The sequence below is a fragment of the Theropithecus gelada genome, chromosome 5 (assembly GCF_003255815.1).
Source record: "Theropithecus gelada isolate Dixy chromosome 5, Tgel_1.0, whole genome shotgun sequence".
Taxonomy (NCBI): domain Eukaryota; kingdom Metazoa; phylum Chordata; class Mammalia; order Primates; family Cercopithecidae; genus Theropithecus; species Theropithecus gelada.
In genome coordinates, this window is record NC_037672.1 from 165,184,808 (window position 1) to 165,202,628 (window position 17,821).

At 38.0% G+C, this 17,821-nt stretch overlaps 1 protein-coding gene and 1 non-coding gene across 2 annotated transcripts in view; one reads left to right on the forward strand and one right to left on the reverse strand.

Moving 5' to 3' along the window:
* The window catches only part of DDX60 (DExD/H-box helicase 60), a 103,576-nt gene extending 94,986 nt beyond the window's left edge, over positions 1 to 8,590 (reverse strand). The window contains exons 1-3 of the mRNA XM_025385416.1: positions 8,408 to 8,590; positions 811 to 920; positions 555 to 624 (exon numbers count right to left, since the gene is read on the reverse strand). Of these exons, the coding sequence (XP_025241201.1) occupies positions 555 to 624; positions 811 to 814 (74 nt within the window). The 5' untranslated portion in view covers positions 815 to 920; positions 8,408 to 8,590. The remainder of the gene's footprint in view (positions 1 to 554; positions 625 to 810; positions 921 to 8,407) is intronic.
* On the forward strand, positions 243 to 346 carry LOC112625650. The gene has a single exon (XR_003119730.1). It is a non-coding gene; the product is annotated as a small nucleolar RNA U13 (small nucleolar RNA).
* Positions 8,591 to 17,821: the final 9,231 nt, after the last annotated feature.

Genomic DNA, 17,821 nt, shown 5'->3' on the forward strand with positions numbered 1-17,821 from the left:
ACCAGAGAAATAAGAGGGCAGGCAGAGCCTTTGAAGGCATGTTTTAGAATTTTCTCTTCATCCTAGAATCAAGTATCAGCCATTGATGAATTTTAAGCAGGTGGCATTTTGATGGGCTTTGCATTTTGAAAAGACTAGTCCAGCTACAAGATAGACAATAGATAGGGTGGGTGCAAACTTGTTGGTAGAGCAGAGAGAAAGCTATTACAGTTAAGTTTTGGAGCAGTAAAAAGTCAAACATGATCCTTTTGCAGTTCATAAATGTGATGATTGGGTTTTTATGTGTATGTGTTGGATGTGCCCTACTCAACCCTTGTTACAAAGTTATCTCATTATCTGTCTGGCATGAATTTAGAAAAATATATATAAAAATAAATTAATTAACAATAATTTTTTAAAAGTTAAACATGTATTCTCAACTGCTATAGTTGTTCAGTGCCCTTAACCCCTACATTGTTCAATGGCCAACTGTCTGTACATCAGTATAAGGCCAAATAGACATACAGGGAACATGATATATGATTTCTCATCTTTATTACTGTAATAATACTCACTCAGCTTTTGGCATTTCATTCAAAATTAACTGGGACATTTGCTGTGAAAATGTTGTAAGAACATTTCTTTCTAAATTAAAAAAAAAAGAGAAAGAGAATGGGTTATTTTTCAATTGGTCCTTTTTACAGGCGCTGTCATTTAGTTATTGTTCAAGAAAGTAAAACAGTAATGTGGTTATTTTAATTCCATTAGATCTATGTAGTTTACAGAGTAACATTGTTTTATAATCTATAAATATTTTAAGTGGAAAATTACCCATTCTTGCTGCTGCCTGTGACTCCAACCTGAACTGGCAAGTATTAAAGTTAGCAAATATCCTTTACTTTGGTACCTCTAAGTGGTAGTTCTTAATGAAAATGGCAGTCCTGCAAAAAAGAAAAGATAATGAGTCTTTATTCAACAAATATGTATTGAATAACTACTAGATGTAAAGCAAATTATTAGACACAAGGAATACAAGAATGAACAAATCAACATTGCTGACAGCTCTCACAGAGCTTAAAGATAATTATTAATCAGATAATCACAGAAACAATGGAACATTGCAAAAAGGACAAAGTCAAGAGGTCAGAGGAAGTTTCCCTAAAGAAATAATGCCTGAGCTGAGTTCTAAGAAATAAACAATAATTAATTAGGCAAAAAGAGAAAAAGTAGCATTTCTGGCAAAGGAAATATCAGAATACCATGTGTAAAAGCTCAGGGGCATGAAGGGTTGTGGGTGACACTGATTCCAGAAAGAAGTCAGTAGGGCTGGAGTGGAGACCATCCAGTAAAAGACTAGAGAGGACTAGAGAAATAGGTGGGCAGAGCCTATTGAAGTCATGTTATAGAATTTTCTTTTCATCCTAGAATCAAAAATTAGCCATTGATGGATTTTAAGCAGGTGGTATTGTGATTGGCTTTGCATTCTGAAAAGATTAGTCCAGCTACAATATAGAAAATAATAGGATGGGAGTAAGTTTCTTAGTAGAGCAGAGAGAAAGTTACTGTGCAGGAGACTAATGACGATAATTTGATGTAATATAGTTTGATGGTAGCTGAGATAATGAAGCTGGAGAGATGTAGATCTACTTGAAGGACATTTAGGAGATGAGTTTGACATAATTTGGAATTGGATTGGATGTGGATGGAGAAGAGAGGAAAGGGGGCTGTCAAGAATGACACAAGATTCTAGCTCAAGTAACAGGATGGATGACTAGGCCATTCCCTGGGCTGGGAATTTTAGAACAAGGCTACATGTCAGGAAAAGATTATGGCTACATTTGTGAACCACCTGAATTTGACTTGCTTTCAAGATTTCCCATAAGCCATGGTATGTAAGTATGTAAGTAGTAAAATACACAAGTCTAGAGGACAAATACAAAGTCTGGACTAGATTTGCAGAGGTAAGTAATCTGAGTATTAATGGTAAATGAGGCCATTGGTGTAGATGAGCTTGCTTGGCCAGGGAGAGACAGCATCATGGGAGAAGAGTACTAAAAATCCACATTCGAAGATACTAATACTTAATATATCAAGAGAGGAGGAAGAATCTGCAAAGATAATAGAGAAGAAAATACTAAAGAGGTAGATGAAAATGCACTTGAGCATTCTGTCATGGAAACTAAATACTGAGACATTTGCCATTCAATATGTTAGGGCTGTGAAACAGATAGATAGGTAGATACATACATGATTTATGGATAGATAGTAGATAGTTTGATATAGATAGATATAGATAGATGATAGATACATAGAGATAGATGATAGATACATAGATACATAGAGATAGATGATAGATAGATGATAGATACATAGATACATAGAGATAGATGATAGATACATAGATAGAGATAGATGATAGATAGATATAGATAGATGATAGATACATAGATATATAGAGATAGATGATAGATACATAGATACATAGAGATAGATGATATATAGATAGATAGATACAGATAGATATAGATAGATGATACATACATAGATACATAGAGATAGATAGATAGATAGATAGATAGATAGATAGATAGATAGATATAGATAGATGACAGAGAGAGAGAGAGATTCCTATTCCATGGTATTAAGGAACATATAATGGTGATGCACATGCTGATATTAAATATTACAATAACAATGCGAAGAAGTATATGACTGTAATGACAAATAAGTTTAAAGAAAAATGGAATTACTATGGGCTGAGATGTTTAGGGACACATAATGGAGACACGAGCATAAGTATGGTTTCTCACTCACCCAGTTGCTGTCTTATTTCAAAGATTATACAGTATCTACACTTTACCAAACATTGTACTTGCTGAAACATATGCAAATATGCATGAAGCATGATTCTCTCCTTGTACAATCTGGGGTAGGTTTAAAGACAACTAAGTCACACTTACATCTAATTTGCTGTGTTCTAGCAGAAATGGCACAGGAAGCCATTAGAGAATTGAGAGTTCCTAAATCAGAATGAAGGGATCAGGGTCCTGTGTTCTGAGGTTTCGACAGCAGGTTGAAAAGATGATGAAGACTTATGAAAGAATGTTGGGGAAAGTGAGAGATACAGAGATTTACTTTCCAGGTAGCAAAATCAGCATCAGTTTAATGCATAAAGTTGTGAAACTACATGACAAGTTTGAGATCCTATGGGTTGTTCTACATGGCACAGGGCAGGGTGGCTCATTGGAGATGATATTGGAGAAGGAGGTAAGAACCAGACACTGGTCTTGTGCCCAGGTAAGGAGATTAGGTATCTTCATAAAAACTCTCTGTCACCCATTTCATGCAATCCTCAACCTCACTAATTGTGCGTTGGCCATACTATCTTTCTTCAACTCTCCAAATTGTACCAAGCTCAAATGGAAAAAAATGGGTCAGTGAGAATTGAACAGGCAAGAGAGAATTAACCCCAAGTATATTACAGAAAACTTCAGAAAGTATAGCGTCAGATTTTACAAGATGAAATAAGTTAATTTACAGGTTGCCAGATGGTCACGATGCTCCTAGAGTCTCAGGAATTTTTTTATGCCACTCCTAGGACAAAATCAATATCTAACCATTTCATTTATTAAGTAGTTAGATACAAACAAATTAATAACTATTTATGTCCTGACAACTTAGAAATTGTTTTAAGAAATAATATACATAGATTAAAAGGAATAATACAGTTTTTATAATGAAATATAACTATGACTGAGACGTGGGTGCCTGTTAAACCCTGTAAAACTTTTCAACAATAACTATGGGGACAAAATAAAACTGCCTTAATGTGCAATCCCTCCTTAATTTGACAATCAAGGGATTCTATAGCCTGCCTATGGGAAGTCTGAGATCCTACAGGCTGCTCTACATGACACAGGACAGGGTATGTAAGACAGGGTGTGTAAAGCCTAATAGGCTTTCCTCTTACATACCCTATACTAAAGTAGGCTTACACACCCTAGGCGTTCCTCTTATATACCCTCTAGCTCCCTATTAACTCTGCCCCAACACATGCAGACCTTAACACTTAAACAGAATTCACAGTCATTATCCCCACTTCTCTGTTATTTCAGGGAGAGACATGCTAGAGATCCAGCCACCTGTAGTAACTGATTATTGAATACTCACACACACACACACACACACACACACACATTAGTACCAATAAGGTATGTGCCTTTTTTTTGAGGCACCAAAAAAAGCAAAAATAAGAAACCAGATGAATAGGCACGATGCAAAGACAGAAAAGACCTTCAAAGTTTTCTAATTACTACTTTCAAAGAATTAAAAATATTTCTCATAAAATAATAACAGGCTGCTAGAGAGAGAAAGAGAAAGCATGCAAGTGTTCATACACATTTAAAACATAATTTTACAAAGAAGAAAGTCATGTGTAGAACAATAAAATGAGCATGCTGGAATTTTAAGTCAGTGATCTGGAGGGTTAAAGTCCAGGAAATTTTGTAAAGGATAAAAGTAAAAGACAAAGAGATGAAAAAATTCTAAAAATACTAAAATATACAGAAGTCAGTCAGTAAGCTCCTCCTCCCCCTACTGGTAATTCTAGTAAGAGATAACTAAGATTCCAAAATGAGTGGGGATAAAAATAATCAAAGATATATACTTACACTAATATAATAATATTAGGCCAGAACTAAATAACAACATAATGTGTTTAGATTGAAATGTTTCTCCAACTACTGAGTAGAAATAATGACAAAAGAGAAAACCACATCTAGGCACAGGTTGTCAAAATTGCAGAGCTCCAAGAATAAAGAGAAAGACAGAAAAGGTACAAAGAAATGGAAGTCAGGCCATATGAGAACTGGTTTAAGGCACAAACACTGTTGGCTGACTACTTGCATTTTAATCTTGGTTCTGAAATATACTATAGTTCTATATGCTTAGACAGGTATTTAGCATCTCTGAGTCTCAATTTACTTATCTATAAGACTGGAACAATAATATTACTCACCTCTGATTGTGTTTTCAAGCTAATTAAATGTATGAACCCATGGATATGAATTGATTAAAATAATATGTGGCACACAGAACTAATTAAAATAAGCAACATTCCTGGATGTTTTGATAAAATAAAGCATTTTCAAATTTCTAAAGGGAAAATAATTTGAACCTAGAATTCTGCATCTAAATAGTGATTTGATTCATGGAGAAGGCAAAAAGATGTAATTAGACTTTTAAGAAGTCATAAATTTCACCAACCATATATCCTTTTTAAATGTTAAGTTCTGAAATACATATGCAGAACATGCAGGTTTGTTACACAGATATACATGTGCCATGGTGGTTAGCTGCACCTATCAACCCGTCATCTACGTTTTAAGCCTGGCATGCATTAGGCATTTGTCCTAATTCTCTCCCTCCCTTTGCCCCCAACCCTCCTACAGGCCCCAGTGTGTGATGTTCCCCTCCCTGTGTCCATGTGTTCTCATTGTTCCACTCCCACTTATGACTGATAACATGTGGTGTTTGGTTTTCTGTTCCTGTATCAGTTTGCTGAGAATTATGGCTTCCAGCTTTATCCATGTCCCTGCAAAGGACATGAACTCATTCTTTTTTATGACTGCACAGTGTCCCATGGGGTATATATGCCACATTTTCTTTATCCAGCCTATCATTAACAGGCATTTGGGTTGGTTCCAAGTCTTTGCTATTGTAAATAGTGCTATAATCAACATATGTGTGCATGTGTCTTCATAGTAGAATGATTTATAATCCTTTGGGTATATACCCAGTAATGGGATTGCTGGGTCGAATGGTATTTCTGGTTCTAGATCCTTTAGGAATCACCACACTGTCTTCCACAATGCCAACTATATATCTTAAATGATAATTTTATTTAAAGAGATAATACAGAAAATTGGGGAAAACTCATCAAGAATGAAGACAATCAAAAAACAATGAAACTTTGCATGATTTAGAAAAGTTAGGGGAAGCTATAAAGAAAAACAAGAGAACCCATGGTACTTCAGATTTACAAAAGTCTATTTCAAACAGTAATTTTAATAATATGGAACTCCATGTCTTAGCATAGCAATTCCCAGATTGCTTCTACACTGAGTAATGTGTACATACTCATAATTTTGTCACTGCTGTTTACTTCTTTGTTACTGTTGACTCAACATAAAAACAAATCACAAGAATCAAATCCACAAACTGCTGTAAAATATGATAAGCCTTGACAGTAGGAAAATAATAATATAATTAACCAATTTGGCAGTTCACAAAGGGATGAATGAAAGAAAAATAAATATGAATGCTAAATTCTTCATCTTTCACAGCAGGAAGTCCAGCAATAGCATCTGAAGACAATATATGAAAAAAACAATGGTTTATGGAATCAAGAAATTATCCTGCTTTTCTTCTAAGTACTGCACCATCGCAGTACCAAAGAGTAGATACAAGAGCAATTCATTTCTAGAAATAATGCAGCTAATAAACACAGAAGGAATGACAGAATATCACCATTCTACAACTCCTAATGAATTAACAGATCTTAGTATTTTTAAATGATAGCACAACAAAAATAGAGGCAAGTGTCTGCACCGTCACTGAAGTACTGTAGTTCCCTCAGCCAAAACAAAACAAAACAAAACAAAACTTGGGAGGCCAAGGAGGGCAGATCACCTGAGGTCAGGAGTTCAAGACCAGACTGGCCAACATGGTGAAACCTCATCTCTACTAAAACTACAGAAATTAGCTGGGCGTGGTGACAGGCACCTGTAATCCCAGCTACTTGGGAGGCTGAGGCAGAAGAATCGCTTGAACCTGGGAGGCGGAGGCAGATGCTGCAGTGAACTGAGATCAAGCCACTGCATTCCAGCCTGGGCAACAGAGCAAGACTCCATCTCAAAAAAAAAAAACCGAAAAACAAAAAACCTGAATCTGATCAAAACGCTAGTAGTAATGATTAATTTACAAGAAGTTTAGAGGCCAACAAAATATGTTAAATGACACCACGGGGATTAGGACACACACACATACACCCAACAGGACACACACATACAAAAACAAACAAGCAATCTAAGACCACACATTTTACAAATGAATAAATTAAAAGGGGATGAAGAAATTGCAAGAACCTTATAAGGCTTATCATCCAATCACAGTAGTGTCTTAACCATATTCTGATTCAAACAATCTTAAGAAGGAAGAAGAAAAGGAGGAAGAAAAATGGAAAAGAGAAAAAAGGAGGGAAGAGGAAAGGTGGAAAGGGGAGGTAAAGAGGAAAAAAATGGGGGCAAGGGAAGGGAAAGGAAATCGCGTATTCTGTATTGGAACAGAATGGTGGAGTTACTTGATGAAAGGCATCAAGCTCCTGAAACCCTGCCTGGGGAAGAGCTGGTGGGCTAAAAATGGCTTCCAGTACCCAGTATAACCCTCTCCCTTTGAGTGTGGGCAGGACCTGTGAATTTAATGGCATAGTCTCTTTAATGATTCGGTTACATTATGTAAGACTTCATCATAGTAGACTCGGGAGATTCCCCCAAAGAAGGCTTATACCTTCTTAAAGGTGTAAGCTACCTTGTTGTGAGAAGGCCACTGTAGCTAAGATCTCAGGGTGAAATCTAAAGACATGGGAATCCCCAGCCAACAGCCAGCAAGAAAGCAGATAACCTCAGTCCTTTAGCTGCAAGAAACTGAATTCTTTCAACAACCCGAATGAGCACCCATGGCGTCCCACGAGACCACCGCTCTGACAAATACCTTGATTTCAGCTCGATCAGATGCTGAACAGAGAACTCAGTTTACCCATGCCTGGGCTTCTGATCCATAGCAATTGTAAAATAATAAACTTGTAAGGTTTTAAGCCACTATACCTGCCCTTTGACCAGGAATAAATTATTCTGTTACTGGAGTAAGAAATAAATTTCTATTGTCTTAAGCCACTGAAATGTAAGGGTGCACAGAATTTACCTGGAGGATCTTATTAATAAATACAGATTCTGATTCTACAAGTCTGGAGCAGGGATTGAAGGTGGACGCCACTTGCTGCTGTCGATGTACAGGTTTTACTGGCTGTGCTCGGATATGATGTCCCTTAATTTCTCCTCAACCTCCATTACCCAGCTCCCACCTTTGAAGGGGACTCCTTAAATGCCTAAGCACTGTTCTCTCTCTCAGACTTCAGGCCTTTGCAGCGTTCATCAAGATTGTCGTTTCCTCCGCCCCTCCCCACGCCCGGCCTCCCAGGGCCAGCAGGGGGCCCGTGCGCCACCGCCCTGCGAGCCCAGGAGACTCCCAGGCTTCCGGCGCCCGGAGCCACCTGTGCCACCTCCCTGTGCGGTCCGTTAAAGAACACCTAGAACTCCCACAAGACAGCTTCGCCCCAGGCTCTTCCCAAGGGACATCCCCAACTCCTCACCGCGGACTCAGGACCGGTGGTGTCCAAAGACCCGTGAGCTGCGCGCCCCGCGGGGAAGGAGTGAAACAGACACCTAGCGCAGAGCCCAGGTGGAAGCTCCAGGTTACCCCACACCTGGCCTAGGACTGGGTGCTCTGAGCCACCGCAGCCGCTCTTTTATGCCTGCAGGAGTTTCGGTTTCCTTTCTCCTCTCAGAAGCACTTAGGTTTCAGTTTCCCTTCAGCACGAATTAGGCGAGGCACATTCGTGGAAAGTTTAGCATCCTTCCCTTCAGTCAGAATCTTAAGAAGGGGAGCATAGCAAGACGTTAGTTAAAGGGTATGAAGTTACAATAGCTAGGAAGAATTAGTTCTGGTATTCTATTTTGCAGTAAGGTGCGTACAGTTAACAATAATGCATATTTCAAAATAGCTAGAGGAGAGAATTTTGAATATTCTCATCACAAAGAAATAGTAAAGTTTTGAGGTAATGGATTGGCTAATTATCCTTTGATCATCACACAATGTATACATGTGTTGAAACGTCACATTGTACCCCAGAAATATGTACAATTATTATGCGTCAATGAAAAATAAAATGAAACTAAAAAAAAAACAAAAACAAAACAAAACAAAAAAAACCTTAGAGAGACAAAGGCAATAAAAATGGGCTTTGGAATTTGGGCATAAATATAGAGTAAATTGAGGCAGAAAAGTTTGTAACATCTCAACAAGATAAAATCAAGAAGAGTTAGAATTTAGGAATAGATAAAACGTAAAAGACACTGTGGAATCTGAAACCCCGCAATGAAATGGGAGATCTTGCTGCTTCTACTTGTATGCAAAAAGAAAAAAGAAAGTATGTAACAATACATGAACCTTGAGTTTCTGTTATGAGAAGCTGATGATTACTGTTCTGCATAAACTGTAACTGGTACTTTCATGGGCCAAGAATCAACATTAAAAAATAAATTGAAAATGCAGAATGGTCACATTTATTTCTGCCTTAAATTGATGAAATGTTCTCTTAATTTTTGCCTGTTGATACTTGCAACGTGGGTTTCAATACTCATCTCCTTTCCTTTCAGTGTCCTAGTATGCTTGATTTCATTAATGCTATAAATGTGCAAATATATTGGAAACAGAAGAGGGTGTGGAGGAAAGACAGCAGTGAATTTGGGTAATCACGGTGATAAGAAGCTACAGGCTGCTTTGTCTACAAGGAAAGGAAAGAGCCAAGGTCCAGGCACTGCTTCACAGGGAACACAGAACACAGTCAGTAGTGAATGATACTTTGTCTTGTGAAAAATTAGAGAGTCAAGTTGTTAAAAGAGGGGGATATGGGGAAGGAGGACAATTCTCACATCCATCAGGCAATTACTTGTTTATTCATTTGTTTAGAAATTCATGTGTTTGTTAGTGATGAGATTAAGAAAGAAAATAAAAGACTCTAGAATTTAACACATGATTCATCTTAAATCAGCCGATATTCCTGTCTCCTTCACTTTGATCTCTGAAGTACCTGCCTGGGGTCGGCTGAATAATAACCTGCACACCTCCCTTCAAAAGAGGCCAAAATCCTAATTCCTGGAACCTGTGAATACGGTAACTTTCATAGCAAAAGTAATTTTGCAAAATTGATTAAATAAGAATCTTTAGAAGAGGAGATTACCCCTTACCCGGGATTATCCAGGTGGGCCCAAGGTCATCAGAAGGGCCCTTATAAGAGGGAGACGAGTTCGAGAGGGCAATGTGATGATAGAAACAGTGACAGAAGGTGGGGACACTACACAGATGGCTTTGAAGACAGTGGAAGGGACCACAGGCCAAAGAGTCAGGTGGTCTCTAGAAACTACCAAAGGCAAGGAAACATTTTTTTTTTTCTACAGCCTTCAGAAATCAGCCCTGATAACACCTTGACTTCAGCCGAGAGAGACTGATTTTGAACCTCTGAGCTCAGAACTGTAAGAGAACAAACTTGTGTGGTATTAAGTCACTAAATTTGTGGTAATTTGTTACAGCAGCCATAGAGAACTAATACAGTATTGTGAACTATATTGTAGGAAATGAATAACATATTTGCAAACAGCAGAAATAATGGATTGTGTTATAATATGAGGTAGAATTAATTCAGAAGGCTACTATGTGCTAAGCAATATGCTAATACCATATCAATGATCACAGCAAGTTCATGAGGTGTGTACTATGATTTCTGTCATTCTGTAGATAAGAAAAATAAAGCTTAGAGGGATAAAACAGCGAGTAAATTATACTAAGATTCAAAACTTGGTCTAACCCAATGATCTATCTACCATATTCTCTATTACATAATTTCATCAAATGCTTCAAATTCTACAACTGAAAGTGTTTCAACTACAACTGAAAGTGGACAAATGATTTTATTTTGCTTAAATTATAAAGCTTTTTAGAATATATGATGTTCTATGGTTGTTTTGACTTTCAGTGACTTTGGATTTATCAGATGAGAGTTCAAGGAAACCTTGACTCATCCTCTTCAATTTTCCACCCCAAGATATGTAAACACACAGAAACTTTAGACTGCTTTTTCTTTTTCACTTCAATAGCTTACTCCCATGACCACACCCTGGACTTTGTTCTGAGGCTTGAGAGTCACATAATTTAATTTTCCTTTTAGACCCCTCCCTTTATGCCCTGTACTTTAACCTCTCAGTACCCCCAAATGTTTGTCCTATCAGGGTGAACTCCATGAGTCAACACTTCAACTCCCCTCTTAATTAATATGTTCAACTGCTTGAATCTACTGACTTTCCTCTACACTTGCCTATAATTTGCTACTCCTGATTAATTCAAGTTTTCTTTTCTTTTTGATACCCGGCCACTAAGGGGAATGACCCAGTTTGGATCTCATCAAATGCATTGTTTAACAACACAGCTGATACTTTTTTTCTGGTCCCCTCAGCCTTCTGCACGTTTCACAATGACTGTTAAAATTCAGCACTTTACCATTCTCAAGTCTTTTAAGTTGCAGGACATCTCTTTTTTTTTTTCCCAAGGAGAATTCTCTTCAACTTTCTGATAACTCCATATTCCAGTCTCACGCAGAGTTTAAGCAGAACACACAGCATGCCACTTACCCACAACATAACTAGCCTTCTAGATCTGGGTTTGGATCTCTCCTCAAGCATCCTAGCCCATCATTCTTCAGTTTGTTGTGTATTTTTGTCAACTAATCTCTTTGTCAACTAAAACATAGTGTTCATTCCACTAATAGGTTCAGTGAGAACCTATTCAATTGAATGGATTCAATAGGTTCAAACTTTCATTTTCAAACAACAACAAAAATGATGTCATGCTTGATTTCAACCCTTCTCTTTTCAGCATGGTGCCCTGTAGTGGTCTTCACTCATTGGCTAAACTTCTTCACCTCCCTTCAAATTTCTCAGGCCCATTGGCCTAAATCTGATCTGGGACTGCTCTGTCAAAGATATCCAATGAGGATCCACTGACTGACAAATCCAAACAATGCTTGTTTAGTCCATGTTTGATTTACTCGCCTCTCTTCAGCATTAGAAAGAGTTTGTACCAGTCCCTCTCTTCCAAAGTGCCTCATCTCCCTTGATTTCAGTTACAATCTTCTCCTTCAAGTCAATTTCTTTTCCCACCTTCTCTGTAAGGATTGGTGGAATCATCACATAACTACTGCTCAAGTTAGAAACCTGGGAGCTATTGTTGCATCCTCACCTCCCTCAAATCCCAGTAAATTCCAACTCCTACCACTTACGGAATTTTGAATCTCTTGTCTCTTTCATTTTTCCAAAGGCTAGAGCAAGCTTCATCATTTCTCATCTGGATTATTGAAACAAGCTTTTCACCTTCTAACTCCAGTCTATCCCTGCAATTCATCTTCTACTCTGCTGCATTATTTTAGCATGTAAAACTGAGCACATCGAGACCCCATTAAAAAACACTTGAATATATGCTCATTGCTTCTAGATTAAACTTTCCTATCAATATTTCCTCTCTTCTTAGAACACTCCATATAGCTTATTCACCTCCTCTTCTCTCCATTGGTGAGGGAATGATTCCCACCCTAGGGTTAAGGGATGGCCAGACTCATGGCACTTGACACGGGAGACTGACAGCAGTTTATTAGTCACACGTCCTCCCAGCCCAGGAAGGAGGAAACTATGCACCACACAGAGCCACGCCGGGATGGAACTCAGGAGCAGAGTAAAAAAGCAGGGACTATGGGAACCAGGCTCTGCAATTACCAAAGGATGGGAGGAAGTTCCCTGTTTCCCACAGGAGGATGTGATTGTTTGATTGAATAATTTTGCTGGATGACAAAACAGTGAAATGCAAAAGTTAAGTGCAATTGGTAGGGCTGACAGAGAAAGATCTAGGTGGGAAGCCTTTGGAGCTGGGTGCACAGCATATCTGGTGAGAGCCCAGAACTACTGGTTAGGTCTTTGGGACCCCAAGACCCTCAAAGGAGCCTCAACTTTCATATGAAATTTTGGTGCCTTATAATACGATACTTTTATATCCACTTAAAATTTGATGATGTCTGAGATTTTCTGAGTGTAGGAGGGCATTCCTAGGAAGCAAAGCAGGTACTCGACCAGGAGGGAGAGGATCGTATAGTGAGACGGAAATCAAGAACATGAAATTTAGAGGTGTCCCCATTACGACCAATAAAAACAACTGAGAGACTCCTGTGGCACTGGTATAGGGAGTGTGAGTCCCCAGAGGTTGTGAATTTACATTAATCAATGCAGGCATGTAGCAGTGGTGACACCCACCAGGACATCTATTTGCCACATTGTAACTTTAATAAGAGCTCTTTGAATTGCCTGTTAGGCCTCTTAAACTGACTGGTACCAATATACAGGCAAGGTGGAAGTTCCACTGAATGCTTTTTTCAAGAGCCCAGTGTTATACATTCTGAAAAGTGAAATGTACCTTTCTCACATTCATTAATGTCTAGAACTCCAAAGGGGATAAGAAATGTCCTTGTGAGGGCTTGTATTATGGCCTTAGTATGTCTAGAGGTATTTATTACCTTAATTTATATTTTGGGTATAAGTAAGAAAGGAGATTTCCAGAGTTTTTTACCCTAAAGGAAGGAACTCATAGGACATGGCCCTAGAATGGCCCAATAATATGTAACAGTGGACAGATGGGATCAATTCTCAATGAGAGCATCTAATGCTGAGATGACTTTCAAAGTTTAGCCAACTGTGCTAATGCTTGGGTTCCATCCTTTTTCAGGGACACCCTGGTTAAAGGATGGAAAGTTGCCACATTCCATTTAGCTCTAACACATATGGTGGTGGTGATTCCATTAATTAAATCTATGAACTCCCATTTCTGTTCACTCAGTTGATCCAAGAGGCTCGCCAGGTAGTGTGGAGGCCTTCTCCAGCAACATGACATCTGGCAAGAGACTCAGGACAGGGGAAGCCACCTCTTTCTACAAGTGAGCTATGCCAGAGAGCCCAAGTTTGGCTCCATCCTGCATCCAGGAGGCCTTGGTATTGGAGTCAGGCCATGGAGTGTTGCTTCCATGACCAAAGCATAATGGGCAATTGGATAGAAAAGGTCACAGGCTTGGGGACTGTGAGAGCCTCTGTTTTCAAGAGAGTCCAGGATGTGGCCAGTAAAGTGCCAACACAATGGTGTACAGTACAGGGCTGAAGAAAGGCAATATTTTGTATCAGAAGTCCACGGACAAGTTATAGCCATCGCAGGTGATTCAGAGAATTCATGAGGCATGAGAAGAGGTTGTTAAAGTCGCCCCTACAGTGAAGAAGTCTCTGAAGGCACCAACAGAGATGCCTGCCCATTTCAGTTTGGACAGATTTTATAGCATTTGTTGGAGGGACCCCTCTTTAAGGTGGGCTGATTTGCAAGTAACAGCATCAACGAGATTAAGTAAAATTTGTAAATGTGGAATATGTTGCCTCCAGAACTCAAAAGGACTAAAAGATGTCAGAGAGGGACAGTTATGTTCCTCTGCTCATCTTGACAGCATCAGAGATGGAGTAGTCCTCAGTTCACCAAATAATGTTCAGGAATTTAACCAAGGTGGCAAGGTCTTACACTTATGCATGAACCAATGATCCATCCCCTTTTCAAAGCTCCTTTATGAGTATTTGCATGTCTTGAATGAGTGTCCCAAATGAACTCTCTGCAGAGGAGGATATCATCGATGTAATATCGTACCTGTGCTTCTGGAGAAGGGTTGAAGCAGTTAAGATCTTGCCTGCAAAGACTGTGTGCAACAGAAGGCTGCTGAGGTATCCATGGGTGGCCTGGTAGAGGTGTATTATGTTCCTTCAGAAGTGAAGCCAAACTGCAGTCAAGAGGCTGGTGAAATACACACTGAACAGAACATGTTAGTGAATTTATTATAGCAGATTTTTTTTTAAAACAAATTTCTGGTTGGATAGAATCAGTAACTTTTTTATGAGCATTATGTATGAAAGCCTTAAAGGGGCCCACAGCATTAAGTTTATGAGTTCATTCTTTATGAATGAACATTATTAATAAACATTAAGTTAATTCTTTCAAGGTTTCAGACCATGGTAAATTGGGCTGTTACCCACTGTTACCATATTGTCTTAGCTTTGATTTTTCTCTGACTCAATGTGATTGTTGTTTCAAGAACTTTACCTGACATGTGGCTTTGTAAGAAAATTCAATATTGCTATTTCTCCAGCTACAATAGGTTTTTACAAAGCCCAGATAATTGCATGCTTTCTTAAAATTAGGATGCCAACAATTTTTTTTTTTTTTTTTACAAAGAGAGTTCATTCTCTATTAATTTTGTTTAGGTTTGAATTGTGTAGCCATAACTTCAATATTAAATTTATAAATCAGAAATAAACCTATGGTATTAATAAATTCATATGTGTATCTATGAAAAAGTGATTATGTCAATAACAATCTATTTACAGAAACAAAGAACATTTCCTTGTTTAAGAATATATTCAAACAAAACCACAGATGCAGGTGTAAAATTAAAATGAGTATACTTCATCTGTGATATATCTACCATAGGCTTTTTCAACACCTGTTGACCAGTCAATGAGAGGAAACATTGGGGTCTAAGGATATGCCAGTTCTGTAGAAATTCTTTCCCCAAATAGTTATGAGCAAACTGCTTGGCCAACAGATACACAACAGACCTCAGGATTTTAAGTAGCAGAGCAACTGTCTTCAGTGGTTGGCATTTCTTAAATATTTAAATCCTTCTTTGGTTCAACAGCTGATTTCCTCCTTTGTCATATTCTTTGCTATCTATTTTCCCAGGGAGTGACAGCCACATCTTTCCACATTAGACTTCTTGGATAAGAAGCTTCTCAAATTGTCCCACAGTAGTCCATAGCTGTCCAGCGGTGACCTCTTAGCTTGCAAGTTGAATATCCCCTTTGACAAATAACTCTATGAGGCATGTATAATGTAAACTTTAAGAGAAACAAAACACTGTGCATTTTTAATTATGTCAAATAAGTCTTAAAGTCATTTTTAAATATTCAATTATTTTGGTAGATTTCCCTTTTCCCTTTAGTGGAGAAAAATAAATAAAATAATGCAGAAAATCAAAGTGTTTCATCTAGTCAACATGTTATCCTTTATTTCAACTCAATTTAAAACATTAAAGCCTTCAGCCATAAAAAAGATGCTTACATTTTTAAATAATGCCTTCATAGTGTAAATGCAAATAATTTCTTCTTCTTTCCATTAGCATTCAGTAATGAGTTTTTACTGTGCTATATCACTTTAAATGGTCCGTATGACCACTCCTACCAATAGTGTAAAAGTGTTCCTATTTCTCCGCAGCCTCACCAGCATCTGTTGTTTCCTGACCTTTTAATAATTGGCATTCTAACTGATGTGAGATGGTATTGAATTGTGGTTTTGATTTCCATTTCTCTAATGACCAGTGACGATGAGCATTTTTTCGTATGTTTGTTGGTTCCATAAATGTCTTCTTTTGAGAAGTGTCTGTTCATATCCTTTGCCCACTTTTTGATGGGGTTGTTTTTTTTCTTGTAAATTTGAATGTAAATTCCTTCTACATTCTGGATATTTCTTGTAAATCTGAATGTAAATTCCTTCTACATTCTGGATATTAGACCTTTGTCAGATGGGTAGATTGTAAAACTTTTCTCCCATTCTGTAGGTTACCTGTTCACTCTAATGATAGTTTCTTCTGCTGTGCAGAAGCTCATTAGTTTGATTAGATCCCATTTGGCAATGTTGCCATTGCTTTTAGTGTTTTAGTCATGAAGTCTTTCCCATGCCTATGTCCTGAATAGTATTTGCCTAGGTTTTCTTCTAGGGTTTTTATGGTTTTGCGTTTTACATTTAAGTCTTTAATCCATCTTGAGTTAATTTTTGCATAAGGTGTAAGGAAAGGGTCCAGTTTCTGTTTTCTGCATATGGCTAGCCAGTTTTCCCAACACCATTTATTAAAAATGGAATCCTTTCCCCATTGCTTGTTTTTGTCAGATTTGTCAAAGGTCAGATTGTTGTAGATGTGTGGTGATATTTCTGAGCATTTGCCAGAAATGCTATATAGAATTCTCTATATATCTGTTTGGTACCAATACCATGCTGTTTTGGTTACTGTAGCCTTGTAGTATAAAGTCAGGATGCGTGATGCCTCCAGTTTTGTTCTTTTTGCTTAGGATTGTCTTGGCTATGCGGGCTATTTTTTGGTTCCATGTGAAATTTAAAGCGTTTTTTTCCAATTCTGCAAAAAAACTCAGTGGTAGCTTGATGGGAATACCATTGAATCTATAAATTACTTTGGGCAGTATGGCCGTTTTCATGACACTGATTCTTCCTATCCATGATCATGGAATTTTTTTCCATTTGTTTGTGTTCTTTCTTATTTCCTTGAGCAGTGGTTTGTAGTTCTCCTTGAAGAGGTCCCTCACGTCCCTTGTAAATTGTATTCCTAGGTATTTTATTCTCTTTGTAGCAATTGTGAATTGAAGTTTACTCATGATTTGGCACTCTGCTCGTCTGTTGTTGTTGCTGGTGTATACAAATGCTTGTGATTTTTGCACATTGATTTTGTATCCTGAGACTTCACTGAAGTTGCTTATCAGCTTAAGGAGTTTTTGGACTGAGATGATGGGGTTTTCTAAATATACAATCATGTCTTCTGCAAACAGAGACAATTTGACTTCTCTCTTCTTATGTGAATACCCTCTATTTCTTTCTCTTGCCTGATTATCCTGGCCAGAACGTCCTATATTATGTTGAACAGAATTGGTGAGGGAGGGCATTCTTGGGATTACGTTTATTGATTTGCATGTGTTGAACCAGCCTTGCATCCCAGGGATGAAGCTGACTTGATACTTGTGTATGTTTTATGAAGTTCTTGGGCTGTGTTTTTCAGTTCCATTAGGTCATTTATGTTCTTCTCTAAACTGTTTAT